The 21,662-nt window shown below is 30.5% G+C and overlaps 1 protein-coding gene and 1 long non-coding RNA gene across 11 annotated transcripts in view; one reads left to right on the forward strand and one right to left on the reverse strand.

Annotated features, from left to right (window-relative positions):
• Window positions 1–17,858, reverse strand: part of LOC130670868 (rho GTPase-activating protein 100F) — a 48,478-nt gene extending 30,620 nt beyond the window's left edge. For 2 of the 10 annotated variants that reach the window (XR_008990441.1, XM_057474471.1), the window contains exons 1-8: window positions 17,205–17,856; window positions 16,476–16,571; window positions 15,725–15,947; window positions 5,102–5,215; window positions 4,794–4,973; window positions 2,893–3,051; window positions 954–1,183; window positions 621–882 (exon numbers count right to left, since the gene is read on the reverse strand). Coding sequence is in view for 8 of the 10 variants with exons in the window: in XM_057474471.1 (XP_057330454.1) it covers window positions 621–882; window positions 954–1,183; window positions 2,893–3,051; window positions 4,794–4,973; window positions 5,102–5,215; window positions 15,725–15,922 (1,143 nt within the window). In the remaining 2 variants the exon portion in view is untranslated. Of the gene's footprint in view, window positions 1–620; window positions 883–953; window positions 1,184–2,892; window positions 3,052–4,793; window positions 4,974–5,101; window positions 5,216–15,724; window positions 15,965–16,475; window positions 16,847–17,204 lie in introns of all 10 variants that reach the window. The other 8 variants (XM_057474467.1, XR_008990440.1, XM_057474472.1 and 5 more) reach the window with 8 other exon arrangements.
• Window positions 7,093–8,467, forward strand: LOC130670869 (uncharacterized). The gene is made up of 2 exons (XR_008990442.1): window positions 7,093–7,731; window positions 8,147–8,467. It is a non-coding gene; the product is annotated as an uncharacterized LOC130670869 (long non-coding RNA).
• Window positions 17,859–21,662: the final 3,804 nt, after the last annotated feature.

Raw genomic sequence — 21,662 nt, forward strand, 5'->3', positions numbered from 1 at the left:
AACAAAAATTGATTTAGTCCGAAACCCCCAGTGCGTTAATTATGGTGTTCGGACTCATGAAAACACAATAACTTTCAAAAAACACAACTTATCGACTTAATTTTTGTTTTATTATCTTTATATTTTTGATCGTAAGAACCCTTTTGAAAATTACTAAATCTATCTGAATTTTTTTTGTTTATTTGTAATCAATAAAAAACGTGAAAACTTATTGTTTACGAAAAATTTAGCTGCCATTTTTATTTTTGCTGTTATTATTATTGTTTTCCATTTTTCCTCTCCATAAACTACTGGCAGCAGCATTAGCGTGGCAGTAAGATTGAAAAAAAGAACGAAATCTGAGACAAAAAGTCGGGATATTTAAAAAAAAATTAAATAAGGAAACATTAAACTGAAAATAAGAAATAATAAAATAAATTAATAATTCAAAAGTTAAGTCAAAATTCATATTTAAAAAAAAATTAATTAATATTATGAAATAATGATGAAAAAAAAATTAATGATTAAAAATAAAATGAGCGATTGAGATGTGCACTTTTGGATTTTCCAACATTTTTAAAAAGATTATGACTCATAATTTTTTGAAAGTAGTTACAACAATAAATAGACATTTGCCTTACTTTTTCAGCCAGGCTTTCCAAGGTTTTTGGATATCCTCGCTCATATGGTTGAAAATGTTGGGTTGTCGAAGGTTTCGGCTGATGTGTAATAATTGGAGGTGGTGGAGGTTGGTAGGACCAATGCCCTTCAGGTCTAGAATTGTAATAGAGATCACCATTACTAGCATTAGTATCTTGATTAGACTCCAAACCATTAAGACCAAGCCTCGATCGAGATGGAAGCATTTCTCTTCCATCACCTCTCCGTCTGTTACTGTCTCTACTATCAAAAATATATAAATAAATATTACTAACTATAGATGCATAGAATTATATGAAAAATCATTTATTTACCTAATATGGTTATTAGTTACGTGATCATTTTCATCCTCATTGAGTTCCCGTTTAATAACTACTACCGGCGGGGCTTTGTGCTCATTTTGACGGCTTTGAGCGATTGTTTGGTGAGGTCCATGTCGTGTTGCCAAAACTAATCTTCTCGGTATGGACATTAAGATTACTACATCGTCTAAACTCATATGCGTCACGTCTACGAGATTTACTGCTAAAATCTCATCGCCGACCTGAAATGTTTGAAAGATAATTCGTATCCTTCATGAACAGACATAAACGGGCATGAATAGATAAGCATATATTGTCCTGTTCGGGAAGTTATTGTTTTAGCCCGAATTTTCGAAAATCGCGTTTTCATAGGATATTAAGATTTTTAGGTCCTAGAAAGATATTCTGACTATTTTCAGAGTGACATGGAGTTTTTTACTGTAATCAGTTCTGCATAGCATACTCTCTTAAAATGAATCAGTCGAAAGTATTATTAGTATATATATATATATATATATATATATACTATATATACAATATCCTGATTGGATTAGTGATATGATGAGATTATTTGTGCTGTGAATCTTCACTGGTCCATTTTAAGAGAGTAAATAACCATTCGCAATAAGAAAGTTCCATTTTTTTGGAGTTGCACCGTTTGTAACTCAATGGTAAGCATTCTTATTTAGATGGTAACCATTTTTATCCGTGATGATAATCATTACTATCTTAGAAGGCAAAATTAAAAAATTTTTCAGACATAAGAAATATTACTATCGGTAATAGTAATTATTACTATATGAGAAACAAATAGTTAACATAAAAGCATGATAATGATTATTACATACAGATGGTAATCATTCCCTATTACAAGATGGTGATAGTTAGCATTTTTTTTTCAGCGTGTGGTACAATCGTTGATACAACTTATTTTAGCGGTACAATAGTCATGTTGAGTAAAATGATGCGAACTTTTAGCCGTTGAACAGTATCAGCCGTCATAAAAGAGAATCGATCGATGATTGAATACAAATTGTTGAAGCCATGTTTATAGAGACACGTTGAGACATTCCTATTCTCGAAACAATTGTACAACGAGCCCGCTACTAAAGTTGAGTTTTAGTTTACACCGAGTGGTGCATCGTTTTTAAAATAAATAATTAGACAGAAATAGTTATCATAACACACAAAGGTTATTAAAGAGATATAAAATATAATAATCAATTAATTAATGTAACGGAACCAAAGTCCACCTCCGTTTTACCGGAAGCCGTAGACCCAAACGACACTCTTACTGTACTTAACTGCTCTTAACCGGAGGTATAATCAAAAATCCTCATTGCGCGTGGTATCTAACCACAGTCACCACGAGTCTTCATTTGTCCGTTTCCAGTCAGTAATCTATCGGTCATCTATCAGTTATCTCAGTGGAAAGTTCATAGAAAATCCATAGAAAATCTACAGAAAATCTGTAGGAAGTGAGCTTGGAAAGGCCCCCCATGGTACCAGTCTCCTAGCGCTGGTCAACGTGGTTGCTTATGGATAAGTCGTGGGAAGAAGCTACTCCCCATACCCTATGCAAAGGGCTTCCTTCACTTGTTATCTTTCGGTTTTCCAACAAGCTATTATCCGCTTGTTCAGTCCCTGATGAATTTTCTACTTTCCGAGCCTTTAGGTGCTCTGATTATTCAAGCCAAATCAAAGTTTAAGCAGCTCGGGAATATAAAATATAATGATGCTATCCTAACTCCCTCCTCAACGGGACTCTGCCATGAAAACCAGGAAAGAATTTATTTCTTTAAGCAAGGCCGCCTTGACTCCATTTTTATCCAGATGTTATCAGATTTTCCTTATTAAGACAGACTTTATGCGAATTCCATAGACACCCGATGATACTTTGGGCAAATAAGGGAAACCTTCTAGACGGGATGTTTTAATAAATTGTAATTACCTTTAAACAGCCACTGTTGTAGACCGCTGACTCTATGGCGATTCTTGATATGAAAACACCATCATTGCGATCAATCCCGTTACCTTCGCGTATATACAATCCCAACGTTTGACCTGGTCTTTTGATTATCTCTACAAAGTGCACAAGATGTTTAGAATCCTGAAAATAATAAATTATATGTTTTATGAATTACGAACAAAAGTATTGAAATGAAGAAAAACTCAGACGTGACCGCCCGGGTATATATACTTTTTGAACAATTCCATATATGGCGAGAAAAATCTCGTCAAAACAACTAAACATTTCGTTACTGCAGCTATATTATCTATAGTCAATTTTCTTTACGATATTCTGTATAGTCATTTTGGCGATCCAAGTATCGTCGCAGCAAAACGTCAAAATGGCAATACTATTGTCATTATAGGTATCCGAAGAAACGCTAATAAGACAATCTTGTAGATAGTTTTGGATAAAAAAAATTAATGTAAATTCAAAGATGTCATGATGTTAAGAATACTGCCTCATTAACCATTTCATAATATGATATGTTTCAATATTCAGGCTCAGTGACTTGTGTTGATTAATCAGTTACTTACAATAGTTTAAAAAAAAACTTTTAACAAATAATTTTATTAGTTAAAATACAAATAATAAGACATTTTTTAAAGCTGAAAATGTCAATCCACGCTTGATATAAATCTATTAATTATAACAAAGCAAAAAAAATTATATGGAAGCATTAACATCTTTTTACATTGGAAAATAATTATTAAAATCAGTCCGTAAAAACTATTGTGATTATACAATAGGTACGCATTCGTTTTAATTAGATTATCTCAATTATAATAACCGAAAAGCTCGTTAATTACTAATAAGAATGTGACACAACGCTCACAAAGGCTTTTTGGTGGTTAGTTTGACATTTGCTTAACTGCGCAAGTTCTACGTTCTTCATCAACGATGTTACGATCCATCGTATCGTCAATATAACGATACGAATACGTACAATGACAAAACGATAACCTATTATGTCAAAATAACTGAATCTCGATGGCAACTTTTCGGAGTATGGTTCAAATAAAAAAATGAATTCTCATTAGAGGACAAACATTGAATAGTTTATTTAACAATACTATAGATCATTAAAATAAATAAGGATGTTGTTAAATTAACTATACGTATTGCAATAATTAACAAATGAATAGTTATTTTCACAATTAACTGTTTGACTATACTTTAAATCGCTTAAATGACAAAATTTTTCTCACCGTGCTGCGTGGCCCGGTTTTTAGAGCGTCAGTCTTTCGTACGTAGGGTCCCGGGTTCGATTCTCACTAAACGTCTACGGTCGTTAATAAGTCTAGCATTTTTTCTCTGAATTAAAAATTTCTAATTCGATTAGATACTCAGTCATTTGCATATCTGATAATCTCTGCATTGCCAAAATAATTGAACAAAAAATTAAAAACAGAATAAAAGAATCTTTTGTTTTAAATTTGGTTAAAATTTCTATACAGAGCTTTATCAAGTTATATATATGCGGCCATATCAAGCGATATATTGCCAATTTTCATACATGGTCATATCAAGTCATATATGGTCATATCAAGCTACATGACTATATATTGTCAATCTTTATGTATGGCCATATATGGAGCAAGCACACATATGATCATATAGGGCCATATATATTTTGTTTTTCCTATAGGCATTCATTAAACACTCACGACGATAAAAGTTGAAATTACTTTTCTCACAATATATCACAAAAGTGTTTATGATAAATCTATCACCGATCTTTAGTGGATCAATCGATTATTTGGTATAAATTAACTGATTTATTTGGGGGTAGTAACCGATGACTTGTAGGCAAGTACTTGAGTAATTTCAATAAACCTCACCTGAAAGGCAGTGAATTTCTTAGCTCCTGCAGCTTGTCTTCCTATTTGTCGAGGTTCAATAGTTCGTACCACCATCTCTCCGTGCCTTTCCACTGCTTCCAGAGCAGCCGCAGTTGAAGCATCATGATCGTTCTCAACTATTTCGATTTGCTTGAAGATCTCCGTGCTGATTCCACTCACCTGTAAAATTCTCTATCTTAAGTATATCAACAGAAAGTTAAAGAATGGAAGTAATAATGAGCTACATAAAAATACATTTAAATTATAGTAATTTCGTTGAGTAATTTCGTTGTTTCTAAGTTTTGTACCTTTCGAAAATCTCCTTGTATGACCATAGGAGGGGGATCTTTGGGACGCAACTGATTTGTAGGTGCCAGTCGACCCGGGCTAGCACTTATATCAGTTACTTCTCCTCTTCCTTCCTAGAACCAAATAATAATAGTATTTTTTAATATTTCATGTTTAATTAGGATCATGAAAAAATTAACCGTTAAAAAGCCAAACCACGACCGTAAATTACAGTATAGTTACATGTTTTTTCTGTGCGACAGTAAATAATATCAAAAAATTCATGACATTGATATGGTACGTTTAGCGTAGATTACGATAAAAATGGTGAAGATTCACTGAAAAAAAAGTAATTTTCCTCCCGGAATCTAAAGTATTAGCGATCTAGATTTCCTATAGTAAGTATACGTATTCTTCCTGCAAGAAAGCTGGTATAATTTCCACAGCAATACCAAGTTTTATTGTAGGAGGACTATTAAAACTTTTCGCTATGATACTATAACATATGCAGTGGCGTCTCCAACGCTTACTTACTTATCCTATAGCAATTTTTGTTTCCTGCGTTTTTACCCCCGGGAAAAAATGATTTTGCCTAATTATATATAATTATATATAAGACCTTATATATAATTAGATCTAAAAATTGGCCAGGTCTAATTATATATAATTCATATATAATTATATATAGGTTATATATGATTATATATAATACGTTATATATAATTAGATCTGAAAATTGGCCAGGTCTAATTATATATAATCATATATAAGTTATATATACTCATATATAATTAGATATGATTATGTATAATACATATATATCATATTTTATATATAATTAGATCCGAAAATTAGGCGGGTTTAATCATATATATGATTATGTGTAATTTATGTACAATTACGTATGTTCATGTACGATTAATATTGAAGTATTCAGAGGGAAGTTTATTATTTAATTATACGTTTGCAATTATTCATAACAAATTATATTTCCCTCAAAATATAAATACAGAGTATAATTAACGACTGTGCTACTACATATATTTATTTTTGTTATATAACATTTTATTATGTATTTATAGATAGATAATACAATCATGTCATTAGACTATTAGTACTTACAAACGTAAATTACTAGAGTCATTTTTACTAATATATTAGAGAAATTAAATATATTCTATAAATAAAATATTAACTTATATATATATATAAATAATTAATTTTTATTTGATTATATATAAATCTAAAGATCTAAAATATAATAAAAATTACTAAATATGGGTCAGGGGCAGAGGCAGCCGATCGGTTCATGTGTGGCTCGGGCGATCATCAAAGTTAAGCAGCACCGAGCGTGGTTACTGTTTGGCTGGGTGACCGCTTAGCCATGCATTGAGCTTGATCGGACGTCTCTGTGCGCTAGGCGCGGACTGAAGAGCCAGTGATCGGTAAAATGGGAATTTTATCGATCACTGGAACTTCACCTGCTCCGAAAAATGACAGCTGTACTGGCAAAAGGTTTTCTCTGTGGTTTCCCTTTGCCGCTATACTCCCACGGCAAAAAGGTGGGGTATAGGGCATCACGTAATGATGCAGTACAGAAGCACAAGTCGGTCCACAGCCGCATGAAAAAGAGGAGGGAATAGAAAAAGGTAGCGATTGCGATTAAAAGGCAAGAAGTGTAAAAGGCATAAATATGCTATACACTGTTAACAATAATAAAAAAAAAATACTAAATATGGGTCTATATAGGTCAGGTCTAATCAGATCTAATCATATATAGACCTATGTATAACTATATATAGGTATATACTATTATATATACTATTATATATATTCCATATACAATCATATATAATTAGGCAAAATAATTTTGTCCCGGGATATAATTAGATCTAATTATATATAAGGCTATATATACTTATATATAGGTCTATATATAATCATATATAATTAGGCAAAATCATTTTTTTCCCGGTATAATTAGGTCTAATTATATATAAGGCTACACGGAAAAAAAATTCGACGAAAAATTCCAATATTACTATCGTAATCCTGGACTATACTTTTATTATCTGTAACATTCAAATATATGATACGAAAATTTACAGTTTTTAAAAGATTTTTTACTATTCACTATCGTAATTTCATTAAGAGTTTATTGTAATCAATTCAATAAGAAATATTACAATGTTACTATCGTAAATAGTAAAAGAATAAAAAATAAGATTTAATTATACTATTTATTCTTTTATTCTTCCTTTTAATTTACAGTGCTGCCTCTATGTTTTTACAATACAAGCTACAAAAATTACGATAGTTGGATTGTAAATTTTCTGAAATGGTATAGTATATGCCATCTGAAGCGTTTACGTATGAAAGACAAGTGTTGTCACAAACCATGATGTGATGCTTGTATGAGTGTATATATATATATATAAATACAAATGATGACATCTACTTTGTCTGTATTATTTGTGGTTCAACTATATATATTTATAAATCAGTTCATCTTTATCCACAGTGTAGTGCAGAAATAGAGGTTATTATTCATGACGTTTTTCGGACAATTGTAAATAAGAAATTTAAAATAAAAACTGTACTTTCGTCATTACAAACCTACATAGATTGTGGAATATAATAATTTGGTGGTGTAAGTATAATTATTATTATTCAATTTTTATTAAACTTAATATTCTGTGGGTATATCGTATGATCCTGAAGTTGGCAGATAATTAGTAATTTTCGGATTTTTTTTTTCACCAAAGAAATTACAAAAAAAAAAAAAACTAAAAAAATACACATGTAGAAAATTTAAAAAACTATGGGTGCAATTTTTTTAAATATTTTTTTTTTAATTATTTATCGTCTAAAAAAAAATCCAAAAATTATTAGATATCTGCTAACTTCAGTATCATGTATATCGTTCGTTTTAAAATCATTTATCTGGACAAGAAGTTTATTTTTATAAACAATTTAGTAGTATTTTGTGGTCATAGGATAAATGATTCTAAATGAATGAAAATTTATTTTTTCTAATAAATTCAATTCTCCTAATTTTGTTACAGGATAATCTTCATTTGTCGACAATGAATAATTTTACCCGGCTTTGCGAGAGGTAAAACATTTCAATAACCTCAAATTATGGACATTCAACATTTCTTTATGATACTGAAGTTAGCAGACGCCTAATAATTTTTGGATTTTTTTAAAAATGATAAATTATAGAAAAAAAGTATTCGAAAAAATTGCACCTATGGTTTTTTTAATTTTCTACATGTGCGTATTTTGAATACAAATAAATGAGTTATTTATTCATAAATTTTATATATACCAAAAAAATATGTTTGAAAAAATATTAAATAAATGTTTTATTATTACTACTTCAACATGTTTTATTTTTATTTCGAGATTGTATTTTCCTTCTCAATTTAACTGTTAAAAAAAAAAAAAAAATTCCAAATGATAAATTTTTCTTTTTTATTAATTATAAGTTCTACTTTTTTAAGAAAATATATTTTACTCCATTGACTTCTAATTATTATTTTATATTTAAAGAAATTCTACATTACCGACTCATTCATTTTACGATAGTTGTATTAGAATTTATGTTAACACAACTTGTATAATTTACTCTATAGTATCTGATTTTTTCTTTCTGGTAGTAGTATAAATTATAAAATAAAAATTACGATAGTCTATTGTAAAAATTATTATTGAAAACTTATAGTCCAGCGTTACAATACTATATAATGAAAATTACGATAGTTAAATCGTAAAAAATCCGTGAATTTTTTTTCCGTGTATATATACTTATATATAGGTCTATATATAACCATATAGATTCTATATATAATCATATATAATTAGGCAAAATCATTTTTTTCCCGGTATAATTAGGTCTAATTATATATAAGACTATATATACTTATATATAGGTCTATATATAACCATATATATTCTATATATAATCATATATAATTAGGCAAAATCATTTTTTTCCCGGTATAATTAGGTCTAATTATATATAAGGCTATATATACTTATATATAGGTCTATATATAACCATATATAATTATATATAATACCATATATAATTATATATATTCCATATATAATCATATATAATTATATATAATTAGGCAAAATCATTTTTTCCCGGGCCTAATGTTATTATGAAATAGATATAAGAGTGTAAGTGTCAAAAAACAATGAAATAAAGCACGCACTGTTCTTTTTTATAATTATTAGATTATTGATTGATTTTAATCATTTTTCGTCTCAATTTTTCATAATTCATCTACACGGAAAAAAATTTACTGTTGCTGCAACAGGAGGCAGCCATGTTGCAGCAACAAGAAAAAAAATCCTGTTGCAGCAACAGGATTATTACTGTTGTTGCGACTTAATAGTAAAATATAGTTACACAGTAAGAAATTTTGCGTCATTGCGTCAAAAAACTTAGTGTTAAAAATTTTTGTGTTGAATATTTATCACTTTTATGTGTATATTTAACATTTATTCTGTTAAATCAACACAAAAAATCGGTCTATCGGTTAACCCTGCGGGCCAGCCCCAAAACTTCCCGCTGTTTTCGAGCTCGCTGAGCTCGAAAACATTATTGTGAATACATTTTCGAGCTCTTCGAGCTCGAAAATACTTTTGTATGCCGTTGTTTTCTAAAAAAACATTTTTTAGCATTTCTTTCTCCGACGAATCCAAAAAAAACGAAAAATAAAATTTTTTTTTTTCGTATTTCTTAAATATCTCAGAGATTATGTGACTAAATGGTCTAAAATTTTTTTGAAAATCTAAGTTCAGAAGATGTCTTTCGAATGCCGCAAGAACCATCTAAATCGGTTCATTCATCAAAAAGATATGAGAGGTTTACATCCACACACACACACACACGCACACACACACATACATACTTAAGACATCGCTCTGAAAATGTCAAAATAGCATCCTAGCACCTTCAAATGTCGACAAATGATGAAAACCCGGTTTTTGAAAATCGGGGTGAAACCAATAACTTCCCGAATTTTTTGAAAATCCTCGATTTTCGCAGCGGGAAGTTAAAAAGTGTTAAATATTTAACACTAAGTTTTTCGAAGCAATGACGCAAAATTTTTTACTGTGTAACTATATTTTACTATCAAGTCGCAACAATAGTATTAATCCTGTTGCTGCAACAGGATTTTATCACGTTGCTGCAATATGACCGATTTGTTGCAGCTGCAGGAAAATCCTGTTGCTGCAACAGGATTTTTTCCTTTTGCTGCAACATGACTGCCTCCTGTTGCAGCAACAGTAAATTTTTTTCCGTGTACTGTATTAAAAAATACTCCTATTTACATATAGCCATGCCTGTCAAGAAAGTGAAGTTAAGTTCATTTTATTTCAACTGTGGGTATTATGCCTACAGTGATACCGAGTTTTGCTATAGTCAATAGACGTATTGCTCCGTGAAATAAACCTTGGTATTCTTACCACAAGAATACTACTATTGCTACCAGAACAAAAAATTTACCGGGAGGAAAAATACTTTTTTTTCAGTGTTGGAATTATATGAACCCAATACAATAAATTTACTGTGAAACGGTAATATATAGTATGCTCAGGTAAGCTACATACACGTTATAACTCTATAGAGGTACCAGAGATGAATTCTAAAATGAAGCACTGTAAGAGCACCGTATTTTGACCGCGAGGGTATGGTAATACATCCGTAAATCATGATAGTTTTACCGTAGATTCAATGTCGAAAACGACGCAAATTTATCGCAGACTAGCAGTTATTCGCAGCTTCGCCTGCGTAGATTATGTAATATTTGTAGTTGTTAGAAATTTCAACGAAAACCCCTTCATAGTTTATTTTCGATAAAAATACTAATAATCATGGATTCTTATAAGTGTAAGAAACATTCGTGTAAAAGTTCAAGTCTGTAAGTCTCATAGTTAAAAAAATGGGAATATTTTCATTTATGACCCCACCACAATCCCCTTGAGAGTTGCATTTCGATAAAAATCCTTTCAATAAAAAATCCAAGCATGATCATGCCCGATGAAGACATGATTATAAATTCAAAGTCATCCCTGCTTAAAAAATCCGATAGATTCTTATAGCTGTATGTGTAAGGACCTATGCTTAACTATAGCACTTTTTATAGAACTCATCTATTCTTATAAAATTTCTATAGGAATGTATGAGAATCTATCGGATTTTATATGAGATTTTCTCAACAGGGATGCTCGACCATGCACGATCATACATAAAGAGACAAGAACTATCGGACATGATTCATACAAAGTCGAGTATGAGCATGCATAAATCAAGGATAGTTTTACTCAATTATGTGTGATCATGCATGGTGAGGAAAGAATGATGGTATATTTTCATCTAAAGTCATTCATAAATCATGTAAGTTCATACACGTTCATGATCATACATAAGCATGCATGATTCGAGCGAAGTCATGACTTTTTAAACAGGATTGCAAATTTTTTTATTAAAAAAATTTTAGTTTTTTATTTAAAAAAATGATTAGTTCTTGAATATTTACATTATTTGTTTAATTTGTAAAAATTTCATAGAAAATAGTTTGATTAACAATTTGATTGTAAATGGAGAATTCACCATAATCGAGTTTGTAATTTAATTTCAAATGAAATTTAAATGGTCTATTTTAAATAATTTAATGAACAATTTAATTTAAAATGAATAATTTAAAAATATTTTTCATCATACCTGCACCGAAAGTTAAAAATCTTGCCCTGTTTAGAGGGAAAAAAGTCGTTCTTTTCTTATATGAGAAAACAAGTGATAACAATTAGCGCATTTGTCATTCTTCCCTTTAACAGAGGCAAAAATGTGAACTTTGAGGTGCAGGTCTAGAGAAAAATTACATATAGGGGAAGGTGGGGCAGAGCGGCCCCCCTGAAATTTTGATCAATAAAAAAATTTTATTTTTTTTCGCCTAATCACTATAAATCCGATATGTTTGCGCATTTTTACCCCTACGCATGACATTTGGGGCAAAATGGACAAGCCCAAAATTTTGAAAAAGTGATTTTTTCATATTTTTATCGTCAAATTAAAAAAAAATTAGTATAATTCCACATTTCTAGCCCCACGCATAACACCTGGGGCAAAATGGACCAGCCGAAACTTCCGAAAAAATTATTTTTTCATATTTTTCGGCCGTTTCTCTATGTAAGAGGCAAATTTGGTCACTAAAAATTTATAAAAATTAAATTTTTTTTTTTTAGTTGATAAATTTTTGAAATAAAGTAAAACTATAGAATTGATTTTTTTTTTATTAAATAACAATTAGTAATTAAGGTAATCGAGAGGGTACGATTTATTACAGTTTAAAAAATTTTTTTCGAGTAATATAAAACCAAAAATAGTTGTCAAGAGAAAGAAATACATTCTTAATGATGAAAACAATTTAAAAAAAAAAAAAACGAAAAAAAAAATTTTTTTATTACTTTTTTGAGGGGGGCCGCTCTGCCCCACAAAAAAAATTTTTTTTTTCAGAATTTTGGCAAAATGTCCATAAATTTGTTCGAAATAGGACAAAAGTAAAGTGATCTTATGGTTGACCCATACGAAAAAAATATATATCCGGATATGTCCGGGCAAATCTGGAATATGTCGCATATATGCAACATATATATAAATATATGTCTCATATATGCAGATTTGCCCGGATATATCCGGATATATATTTTTTTCGTATGGGGAAAGTCACAAAAAATAATAATTGGCTTAGGGGGGCCGCTCTGCCCCACCCTCCCCTATACAGCGGAGGAGGATAGGACATCCGTGTCCACGTGTTTGCTACCCTCGCCTTCGGCTCGGGTCCACGCGGAGGAATGTATAGTAAGGTGTTTAAAAAAAATCGACTTTTGTTATTTCTTCAAATGGCCACCAAATTCTTTCAGAGAATGCCGAAATAAGGACCTCGTCAAAGTAAGAGTTCATAATTTGAAGATTTACAGGTCGCAGATCGTAATTTTCTATTTCCCATTTAAATAACATGGGAAAAAAAATTTTTTATTTTTTTATTTTTCTAGCTCAGAATTTAACTCTCTACAAAAAAGATCTCTTATCATTTTTTGATAAATCCATTCATTCGAAAGTTATTGGAGCTGGAAGTCAAATTTATAATAAATTTCCAGATCTTTTTATTTTTCCAGCAAAACTATCAGACTTATCAAAAAATATTATGAAATCTTTTTTATAGATACTTTTATTCCCTACAAATTATTTTAATGAAGTTTTTTGAAATTCCGCATTGTTTTCTAGTTATTTTCATTTCAAATAGAAAATTACGATCCACGACCTGTAAATCTTCAAATTAAGAACTCTTACTTTGACGAGGTCCTTATTTTGGCATTCTCTGAAAGAATTTGCTGGCCATTTGAAGAAATAACAAAAGTCGATTTTTTTTAAACACCCTAATGTATAGCGTTTATCACCATACTCTTATTTACTATTGCATTGAGTACCATAAGTCTGGCGTATAGTACATAACGCCATAAGTATGGTGCTACACGCCATACTTATGGTACTCAATGCGATTGTGTATAAGAGTACGGTGATAAATTCCATACATTTCTTTCCGTGTAGGCAATTACACACGCGGGTTGGATGTCCTACTTTCCTTCCTTGGTGTATAATATACTATTTCATGATACCAGCATCGAAATTTCAAGTTTCAGTGTCTCAACAGCCAGTCGAAACAAGCTAATTTCGTTTCGATTGGTGAACGTCTCAGTCATACCAACTTTGTCTAAATTTGAATTTTAGAATTTTTGAAAAGAAAAAAAATCTCATCCTTTTTCAATTTTTTTATGACAAAAATTTTTGCTTGTAGTGTAATATACTAATTAATACTTTTTTTTGTAAATGATAGTACTAATGAAATTACTGTTATTTTTTTTTTAACCGGTCGATAATCAAAACCAATATAATTGCTAATTTTTTTCAATTAATGATAAAAATTAATTTAATTGTTAATTTTGTTTTTATTTGATAAGGACTTTTTTTATCGATTATTTCAGAAAAATTTAATGACCATATCAAGATTTTGAATTAATCTAATCAAAATTTAATTTTTTGCAGCCCTGAGTTTCAAAGAGATAATAAGAATTTTGATAAAATTAATGAGATGGATCAACTTAGTAGATATCGCTCAAGCTTCATAATACGATGATTGAGGGTTCGAGACTCGTCACGGGAACAATTTCAAGTATATTTTCGAGATAGTAAGCACTAAGTATAGAACAAAACTGTCATAATAAGCTAATTCGAATTTTTTTTTTTTTGTTTTTTTTTTATATCGTAATAGACCTAGGACCTGATTAAGGAACTAGTACCCGATCACCCATGTATTTGTATAATCTATATTTAGTAGATTTTAATAACTATAGATATACAAATACATGGAGTGATCGGGTACTACTATAGGTCTTTTATCTTACATCATTTTAGCAATTATGCTTCGTCAAACATGATTATACTTGCTCATGGCTGACCAATTTTCAAACATGATCACGCATGGGATTAACGCATGATCAGGTCTGATAATTTTTCCTCGGGCTGAGTAGACTCACATAAATCTCTGTAGATCTCCATAGATCTACATGGATCAACACATATGTTCATAGGTTTACGTCGATGATTTCAAAACTGTAACCTACGTAGACGTAGAGTCAATCCATGTTTTTTTCCAGATATGACAAAAAACGGAAAAAGTGACTTTGCATAAAATTAGGTATAACTTTGGTTAGTATTTTTAACAATCTTGTAGCAAATTGTTGGAGATCAAATGTTTTTTGACATAAAATCAATGAGAAAGTTGAACTTTCCAAAAAGTATATTGATTTTGGTAAACCAAAAGCAAAACTTTCGACTGGAAATCACAATTATCAAAAACAAAGTGTAATTGGTTTTTTTCAAATGTTTTTATAAATATTCAGTTATCCGAAAAATTATAAAACGCTTTTTTCGAAGCGTTTTAAGTTCTCTACACAAAAGATATTTTATAATTTTTTATCAAATCGAATAGCTATTGAGATTTTCGGAGTTGAATGTTTGAAATTTAGATGTGGAAATTTCACATCTAACATTATCATACATCGGAAAGAAATATTTGACCTACTAACTCCGTAAAAATTACAGCTAGTAGTAGGCCTTTACTTGGCCGGTCGTATAGTAAATACTAAAAATAAAATTTTTAGTTAAAATTTAAAACTTGTGTAAATTGACTGTCAGTTAAACTTGAAATTTTTTTGCAATCTCTTTAAAGTCGGCAGTACATAGCATTGATTTGTGAACTTGTCAAAATGATGTTTCTATGAAAACTAATTCAAGAGTCAACAAATAGTCTGTTTATTCTTATAAGTTTTCGCGTGTATACCTGAAATAGGTGAGGAAACAGCCTTCTGTAAACAGAAAGTGAGCTTCGGCTCCGTTGCATAAATTTCCTATAAATTTTTATTAAAATTTATCTAATCTATGGAGTAATCCATATCAATTTAGTTTGTAATATGCGTTCAATAAACTTATCTTCATTATCCCATTGTTCGTTTACATTGCAATGTAGGCTCTGACTTTATAATAGCATGTATCAACTCACTTTTCTCCGTCCACAACAAAGCATTATTGTCGGACTGGTATTGCAACGTTGAGGCTGATGACAAACGTAACTGAGTCGAGCACCCCTTTCCCCCTGCAACTGCACGACGCGCACCTGCAGCTGGTCTTCCTCTCGTTGTCCTTGACCAACACCAACTCGACCACCGTACTTGATGCGCACGTGTTTTCGCCACTGCATTAGTTCGGCCCGTCATACCCACTTTCTGCAATCAAAAATAATCTGTGATACTCTAATTATGTTACAGCTAAATTTTTAATCACCCTTAAAACTTATATTCATCAGACAAATGATAAATAGATACCTATTAATTTAACAAATATTAATATTATATTTTGTATACTGAGCGAATGTCTATAGACATATATGCCAAATTTTTCCAAACGGAAAAACATTTTAAAGACAACGACAATTTTTGTGACATTTACATTTAAATGTACATTCATGCTCTTGAATACTGTATTGTACATATATAGTAAACATTTTAACTATCACCAGATATCTTCACAGTTCCTTACTATTTCAATAATTTTAATTTAATAATTTTTAACGTCAACTTTTTCTCTTTACTGTAGATCTAGATGAAAAATGTACAAGAGAGCGGTATAAAAAATATCGAAAAAGTGATGCATATATGTTTAAAAAATGATTTATCAAGGAATTACGAAACGACACCAACTCAATCCACTTAAATTTTCAACTAATGTTTCATTCATATTTTATAAATAATTACCTTCTAAGAATCATCTCTTATGAGACGGGACTGTAAGCCCCTATTTATTCCTTCATCACTAATTTGTTTCATCTTTATTTACTTGCTTGATTTGCCCTGAAATATAATATCATAAGTATTGTTATACAGATACATTATCATTTACTAAACGTCTAATTAACATAACTGTTGGTAAAGAGCAACAACCAGCAATATACTTTGCTCATTCAGATTCAAGTGTACAAGAGTATAGTACGTAAAATCGATAAGCGACGTAGATTAAGGTCGACCACCGACAATCAAAGAGTCATACCCGTTACTTCTACTGCGCATTTCTATTTTAGGGAAGATACTTAATATACACATAGGATGTACAATTGTGGTTGAAAAAACTATAGAAGAAAAAAAAACAATGAAATTAATATAATATAAATAATACAGAAATGAAATTGAAAAAGGAAAAGGGATCGCACGCGTCTGAAGCTCCAAAAAAGCTTTTATGATATCGTGGTGGCGTACTAGCCAATGTCCCGGACCAGCTGCGGATCAATATATTTTTTTTTAAGGAAAGAGACACTGGAGATTAAATGTGAAAAAAAAGTAAAAACTAATGACACAGATAATTCTAATCATCAATATAAAATAAATTGTACATATATCAATACGAAAAAGCACACACAAGTATCTATAGTGGAAAATGACAACCAAAAAAAGAAAAAAGGCGTTGAGCATTATACTTTTGATACTCACTTTTTTCGTCGATTTTACAAATTATTCGTTCTCACACGAAATTTTTAGCAAACTTATATTGATATAGTAGTGAAAGTCGCTAACTACGATAAATGACTTGCAGACACAAAAGTATAAATTCACCATATAACAAAGTTATAGTGACTAGAGCAGAGCTTTCGAATCAAGACCCTAACCATGAACCTACATACAAACTGCGCGAGGAAATTTTATGAAATCGAAATCCGTTTTCATTTATCAACAAACCGCATTTGCCGAACGTAGCGAGTTTTATTTATCACAGTGTAAATGATTTACTCGCTGCCACCCACAAACGCGTACCGTCCACTAAAAATTCTATTTCAAGATAATGCAATGATAACGCGCCGCATCCCTTAACTTCCAACTACGAGGGTGGACATGTTTGATCTTGTGCAAGGCGCAGACTCGACAAGTCGAGGCTCGCCTAGTGTGACATATATATCGCTGTGGCATTTGCACTGTAAGTATATATGCGCGCGCCACTAACATCCCCTCATGTTCGCGACTTAATGAATTCTTAAATCGTCGTAATCGTCAACCTTCTTGCGTTTCAGTCGACGCAGTAAATAGAAGACTATACGACGGTTCCTATTACAAGTGTCTTAAGAAGAATTTTGTTCTACTTTTGTAGATAATAATTTCTACGCTTCATATAGATTACCATTATTGAAAGAATCGATTTAAAACGATTAGAAAAAAAAAATTTTAAATACTTTTTAATGCTTCTGAATACTTTGAATACTTTTGAATCGCCCTTTTTACGGGCATTTAACATTGCAAATCGTTTTAAATCGCTTCTTTTAATAAGGGTCAGCTACATACTTTAAGTGAAATTGTTTTATCTTCTGGATAACCAAAATTTTAATGTACTTTCTTCAATAATAAAATAATCGAGACTAATAAATCATAAGTAGAAAGTTGAATGAAACAAACATATATAAGATCATCAGCGATTGTCAAAATGATCTATATAAAATTGAAGAACAATTAAGTTCATACATTTTTTTTAACTTACCATAAAACAGTTTTAATAACAAAAAATAAGTATTTTTTTCAAACGCTGTTGCAGTGATTAATCTTGCACAGGATTTCAAAATCGACAGTAAAAAATGAACTTAGTCAGTTTGATAACTCTTTCGGCGGTAATGAGAGTAAATAACATACATGCGCTAAACGCGAGTTAGGTCTCATACTTTGAGGAATATTCACCATTCCCTTTGTTTAGAGCATTAATTTTGTTCCGGCAGTGGAGGGATAAAGTCAGTAATTGATCTTGTGGAAGATTTCAAAATCTATAATAAAATATGAACTTACCCGTTCTATAAGACCCAAAGTGATGCTTAAAAAAGATTAAATACGCTAAACATGGGTTCGGTCATCCACTTCAAAAACTATGCAACATTCTCTTCACTTACACGGAGAAAAAAATATAGTAAATTTTACTAAAAAATATGAGAATAATTACTGAATTTGGATAGTAATCTTGAAACGCTTATGATTTATATGAAAAATTGATAAATAGATTAGCATATTTTACAAGTCGATTAGTAAATTTTACTATCCCATTTAGTAAATTTTACTATCCCGTTTAGTAAACTTTACTATATTAGAATGGAAAAAAATTAAATTAAATTTTTAATAGTTTTTCAACTTTTTATTATTATTATTATTATTATTATTATTATTATTATTATTATTATTATTATTATTATTATTATTATTATTATTATTTCTGTCATCTGTATTGGTGATGGTGTGGATTTTTGTTTTTTAAAAAATCACTTGATTCAACCGAGATTCGAACCCTGATCTCCCGCACGCGATTCCTTTCCAATGTCTGACGACCCGATATGTCCATTGAACAAAAGTTTCAAAACTTGTAATACATCTTTGTATATGCTATCCCCACCAACTTTTAATTTTATCTATACATAGTAGAATTTACTATACAGATAGTAAAAAAAAAAATAATCGTGTTAGCAAAAAACACATTGCGTATAGTAATTTTTAATATTTTGTATAGTAAAAGATCCTATATTGTATATTAGAAAATTTACTTACTTAAATTTGTATTTATTAATAGTACTTGATAGTAAAATTTACTATACAAATAGTAAAAAATATAATCGTCTTAGCAAAAAATACATTACGTATAGTAATTTTTAATATCTTATTATGTAATTATTACTAACTAGTAAACTTTACTAAACGTTTAGTAATAATTACAATACAAAATGTATTTTTTCATATCTGTTAGTAAATTTTACTATAGTATTGTAATTTTTACTATACTTTTTTCTCTGTGTAGAGCACGAGTTCTGTCCCGGCAGCAATGGATTGAAGCCAGCGGTCGATCTTATGCAGGACATCGAAATCTATTATTAGGAAATATGAGTTTACTCAGTTTTATAAGTTTTTTGGAGGTGCATGGAGTAGATGCCGTACGCTAAACACGGGCCATGTCTCGCCTTTAAAGAAATATTTATCGGTTTGTTGTTCAGAGCATGGGTTCAGTCTTGGCAGTAAAAGGTTTTTCAAAGTTCCTAATAAAAAATAGGAATTTGCTCCATACTGTATGATATTTTGGGCTGCGTAGACTAGATATCATACCCTAAATACGGGCTTGGTCTTGTACTTCAAGAAATATTACATATTTTTGTCGCTCAGAGTATGGGTTTCGTGTCAGTAGTAATGGGTTAAGTCAGTGACTGATCTTGCGTATAGGATTACAAAATTTATTATTGCACGACTCATAATATGAAGCATTAAAGAGTGCTTTACGATCGAAAATTTTATTTAGCCTCCTTTAAGATATTAATTTAATCAGTTCTGTAAGTAGATCGTTGGCGGTGGTTAACAGTAGAATACATGCACTATTGGCAGGGAGCCCAGTATATGGTGGGGACAACTGAAACGATCGCAGCGCTCGCTGTGGATACAATTTCGTTAAATCATGCTCTCTTTGAATATAAACACATGAAAATTAAGTTTAAAAATAGTTCATAATAGTTATTGTGTCGTTAATGTTTGCCTTTGCTCATCGCTTGAGGTTAAAATAATATTTTATAATTTATTGATTCAAATCCGGTTTGGATAATGATTTTTATCATTGCCTAAAAATTATTTTTTAACCCTTCGTTACTCGCGCTATACGGTGATTCCCTGTACAAGACTACTTAAGCTAATAGAGTTGGCGTGAATATGAGTGAGACACTAGAGAAAGCGCGTGTAACGGAAGGTTAAAAAAACATTATGTTTTTTTAGTTACGATTTACAAGCAAATTATCATGAATTAAAATAAAATTATTTTCTTCAATTTTGTTAAATAACTCAATTGACTATTCTACTATTTTTTAAACCATTACCATTGTAATTGTCATATATTATTTGTTTTGATTTTATCGGTTAACCTTATTCTATTCTAAAATAATAGTGTTTTTATTTATTAAAATTTTTTATACTTAATTTTTTTATCGAAATATATTCAATTTAATTTTCTCTATCAAAAATACAATTACACTTTTTTATTTATATCATTATAAATTTTTATATTTCGATTTTATAACGAATTTTTATTTTTTACACTGATTTTATATATCTTTTATAATTCTCGAGCATGATTTTTTGTAGCCATCAGATGTCGTTTTCGTCGCGCTCCCTGCCAATACACCGGCCCGTCATGTATACTTCATTGGAAACTCACGCTTCTCTTTATTTGAATCATGGGTCTAGCATCGGCAGTAATGGGCTGAAGCCAGTGATTGATCTTACTAGTGATTTCTTTACCTCTGGGTTTTTCTATTAGGCCCCTGGCGGTCCTGATTCACCGTGATATCGGGTGAATCACGGTAAATCACGCTAATACGGTGAAATTACGGTTCCAACAATCTTACGAATCACCCACCATCGGTATTTTTTCCGGAAACTAACTCCGAGGGGGGTTTCACCGGAGTGAAAGATTAAAATACTCCCGTTTTTGCATTATTTGACTTACAGGCGTAAACTTTGGCACAAATATTCCCAACAATCTGACAAATTACCCACCATCGAAGTTTTCGAAAAAAATACCGATCACTTTGGGTTAATTTTATTCCAGGTAAATTAGAATTAAGTTAGTTTTTTATTTAAGTCGATTTAAGTTATAATCAAGCCCAATAATTAATTTAAGTTAGATGTAAGTTCATTAAGCTTATGTAAGTTCAATGTAAGTTCTATAAGTTAACGTAAGTTAAATGTAAGTTCAATATTTCAACTCGGGAAGTGACTTGCAATTTATCGCTGATCGTGACCTCATATTAATTAACATTTATAGCTATCATTAAAAATATATATATTCCAATGCAGAAAGCATACACAAATCAATAGAGCACTTTGCGATCAAAAATATTTTGGATTTAAAATGTTATTGCAAGTACGCACATTCATAAAATACGCAGT

The sequence above is a fragment of the Microplitis mediator genome, chromosome 7 (genome assembly GCF_029852145.1).
Source record: "Microplitis mediator isolate UGA2020A chromosome 7, iyMicMedi2.1, whole genome shotgun sequence".
Lineage (NCBI taxonomy): Eukaryota > Metazoa > Arthropoda > Insecta > Hymenoptera > Braconidae > Microplitis > Microplitis mediator.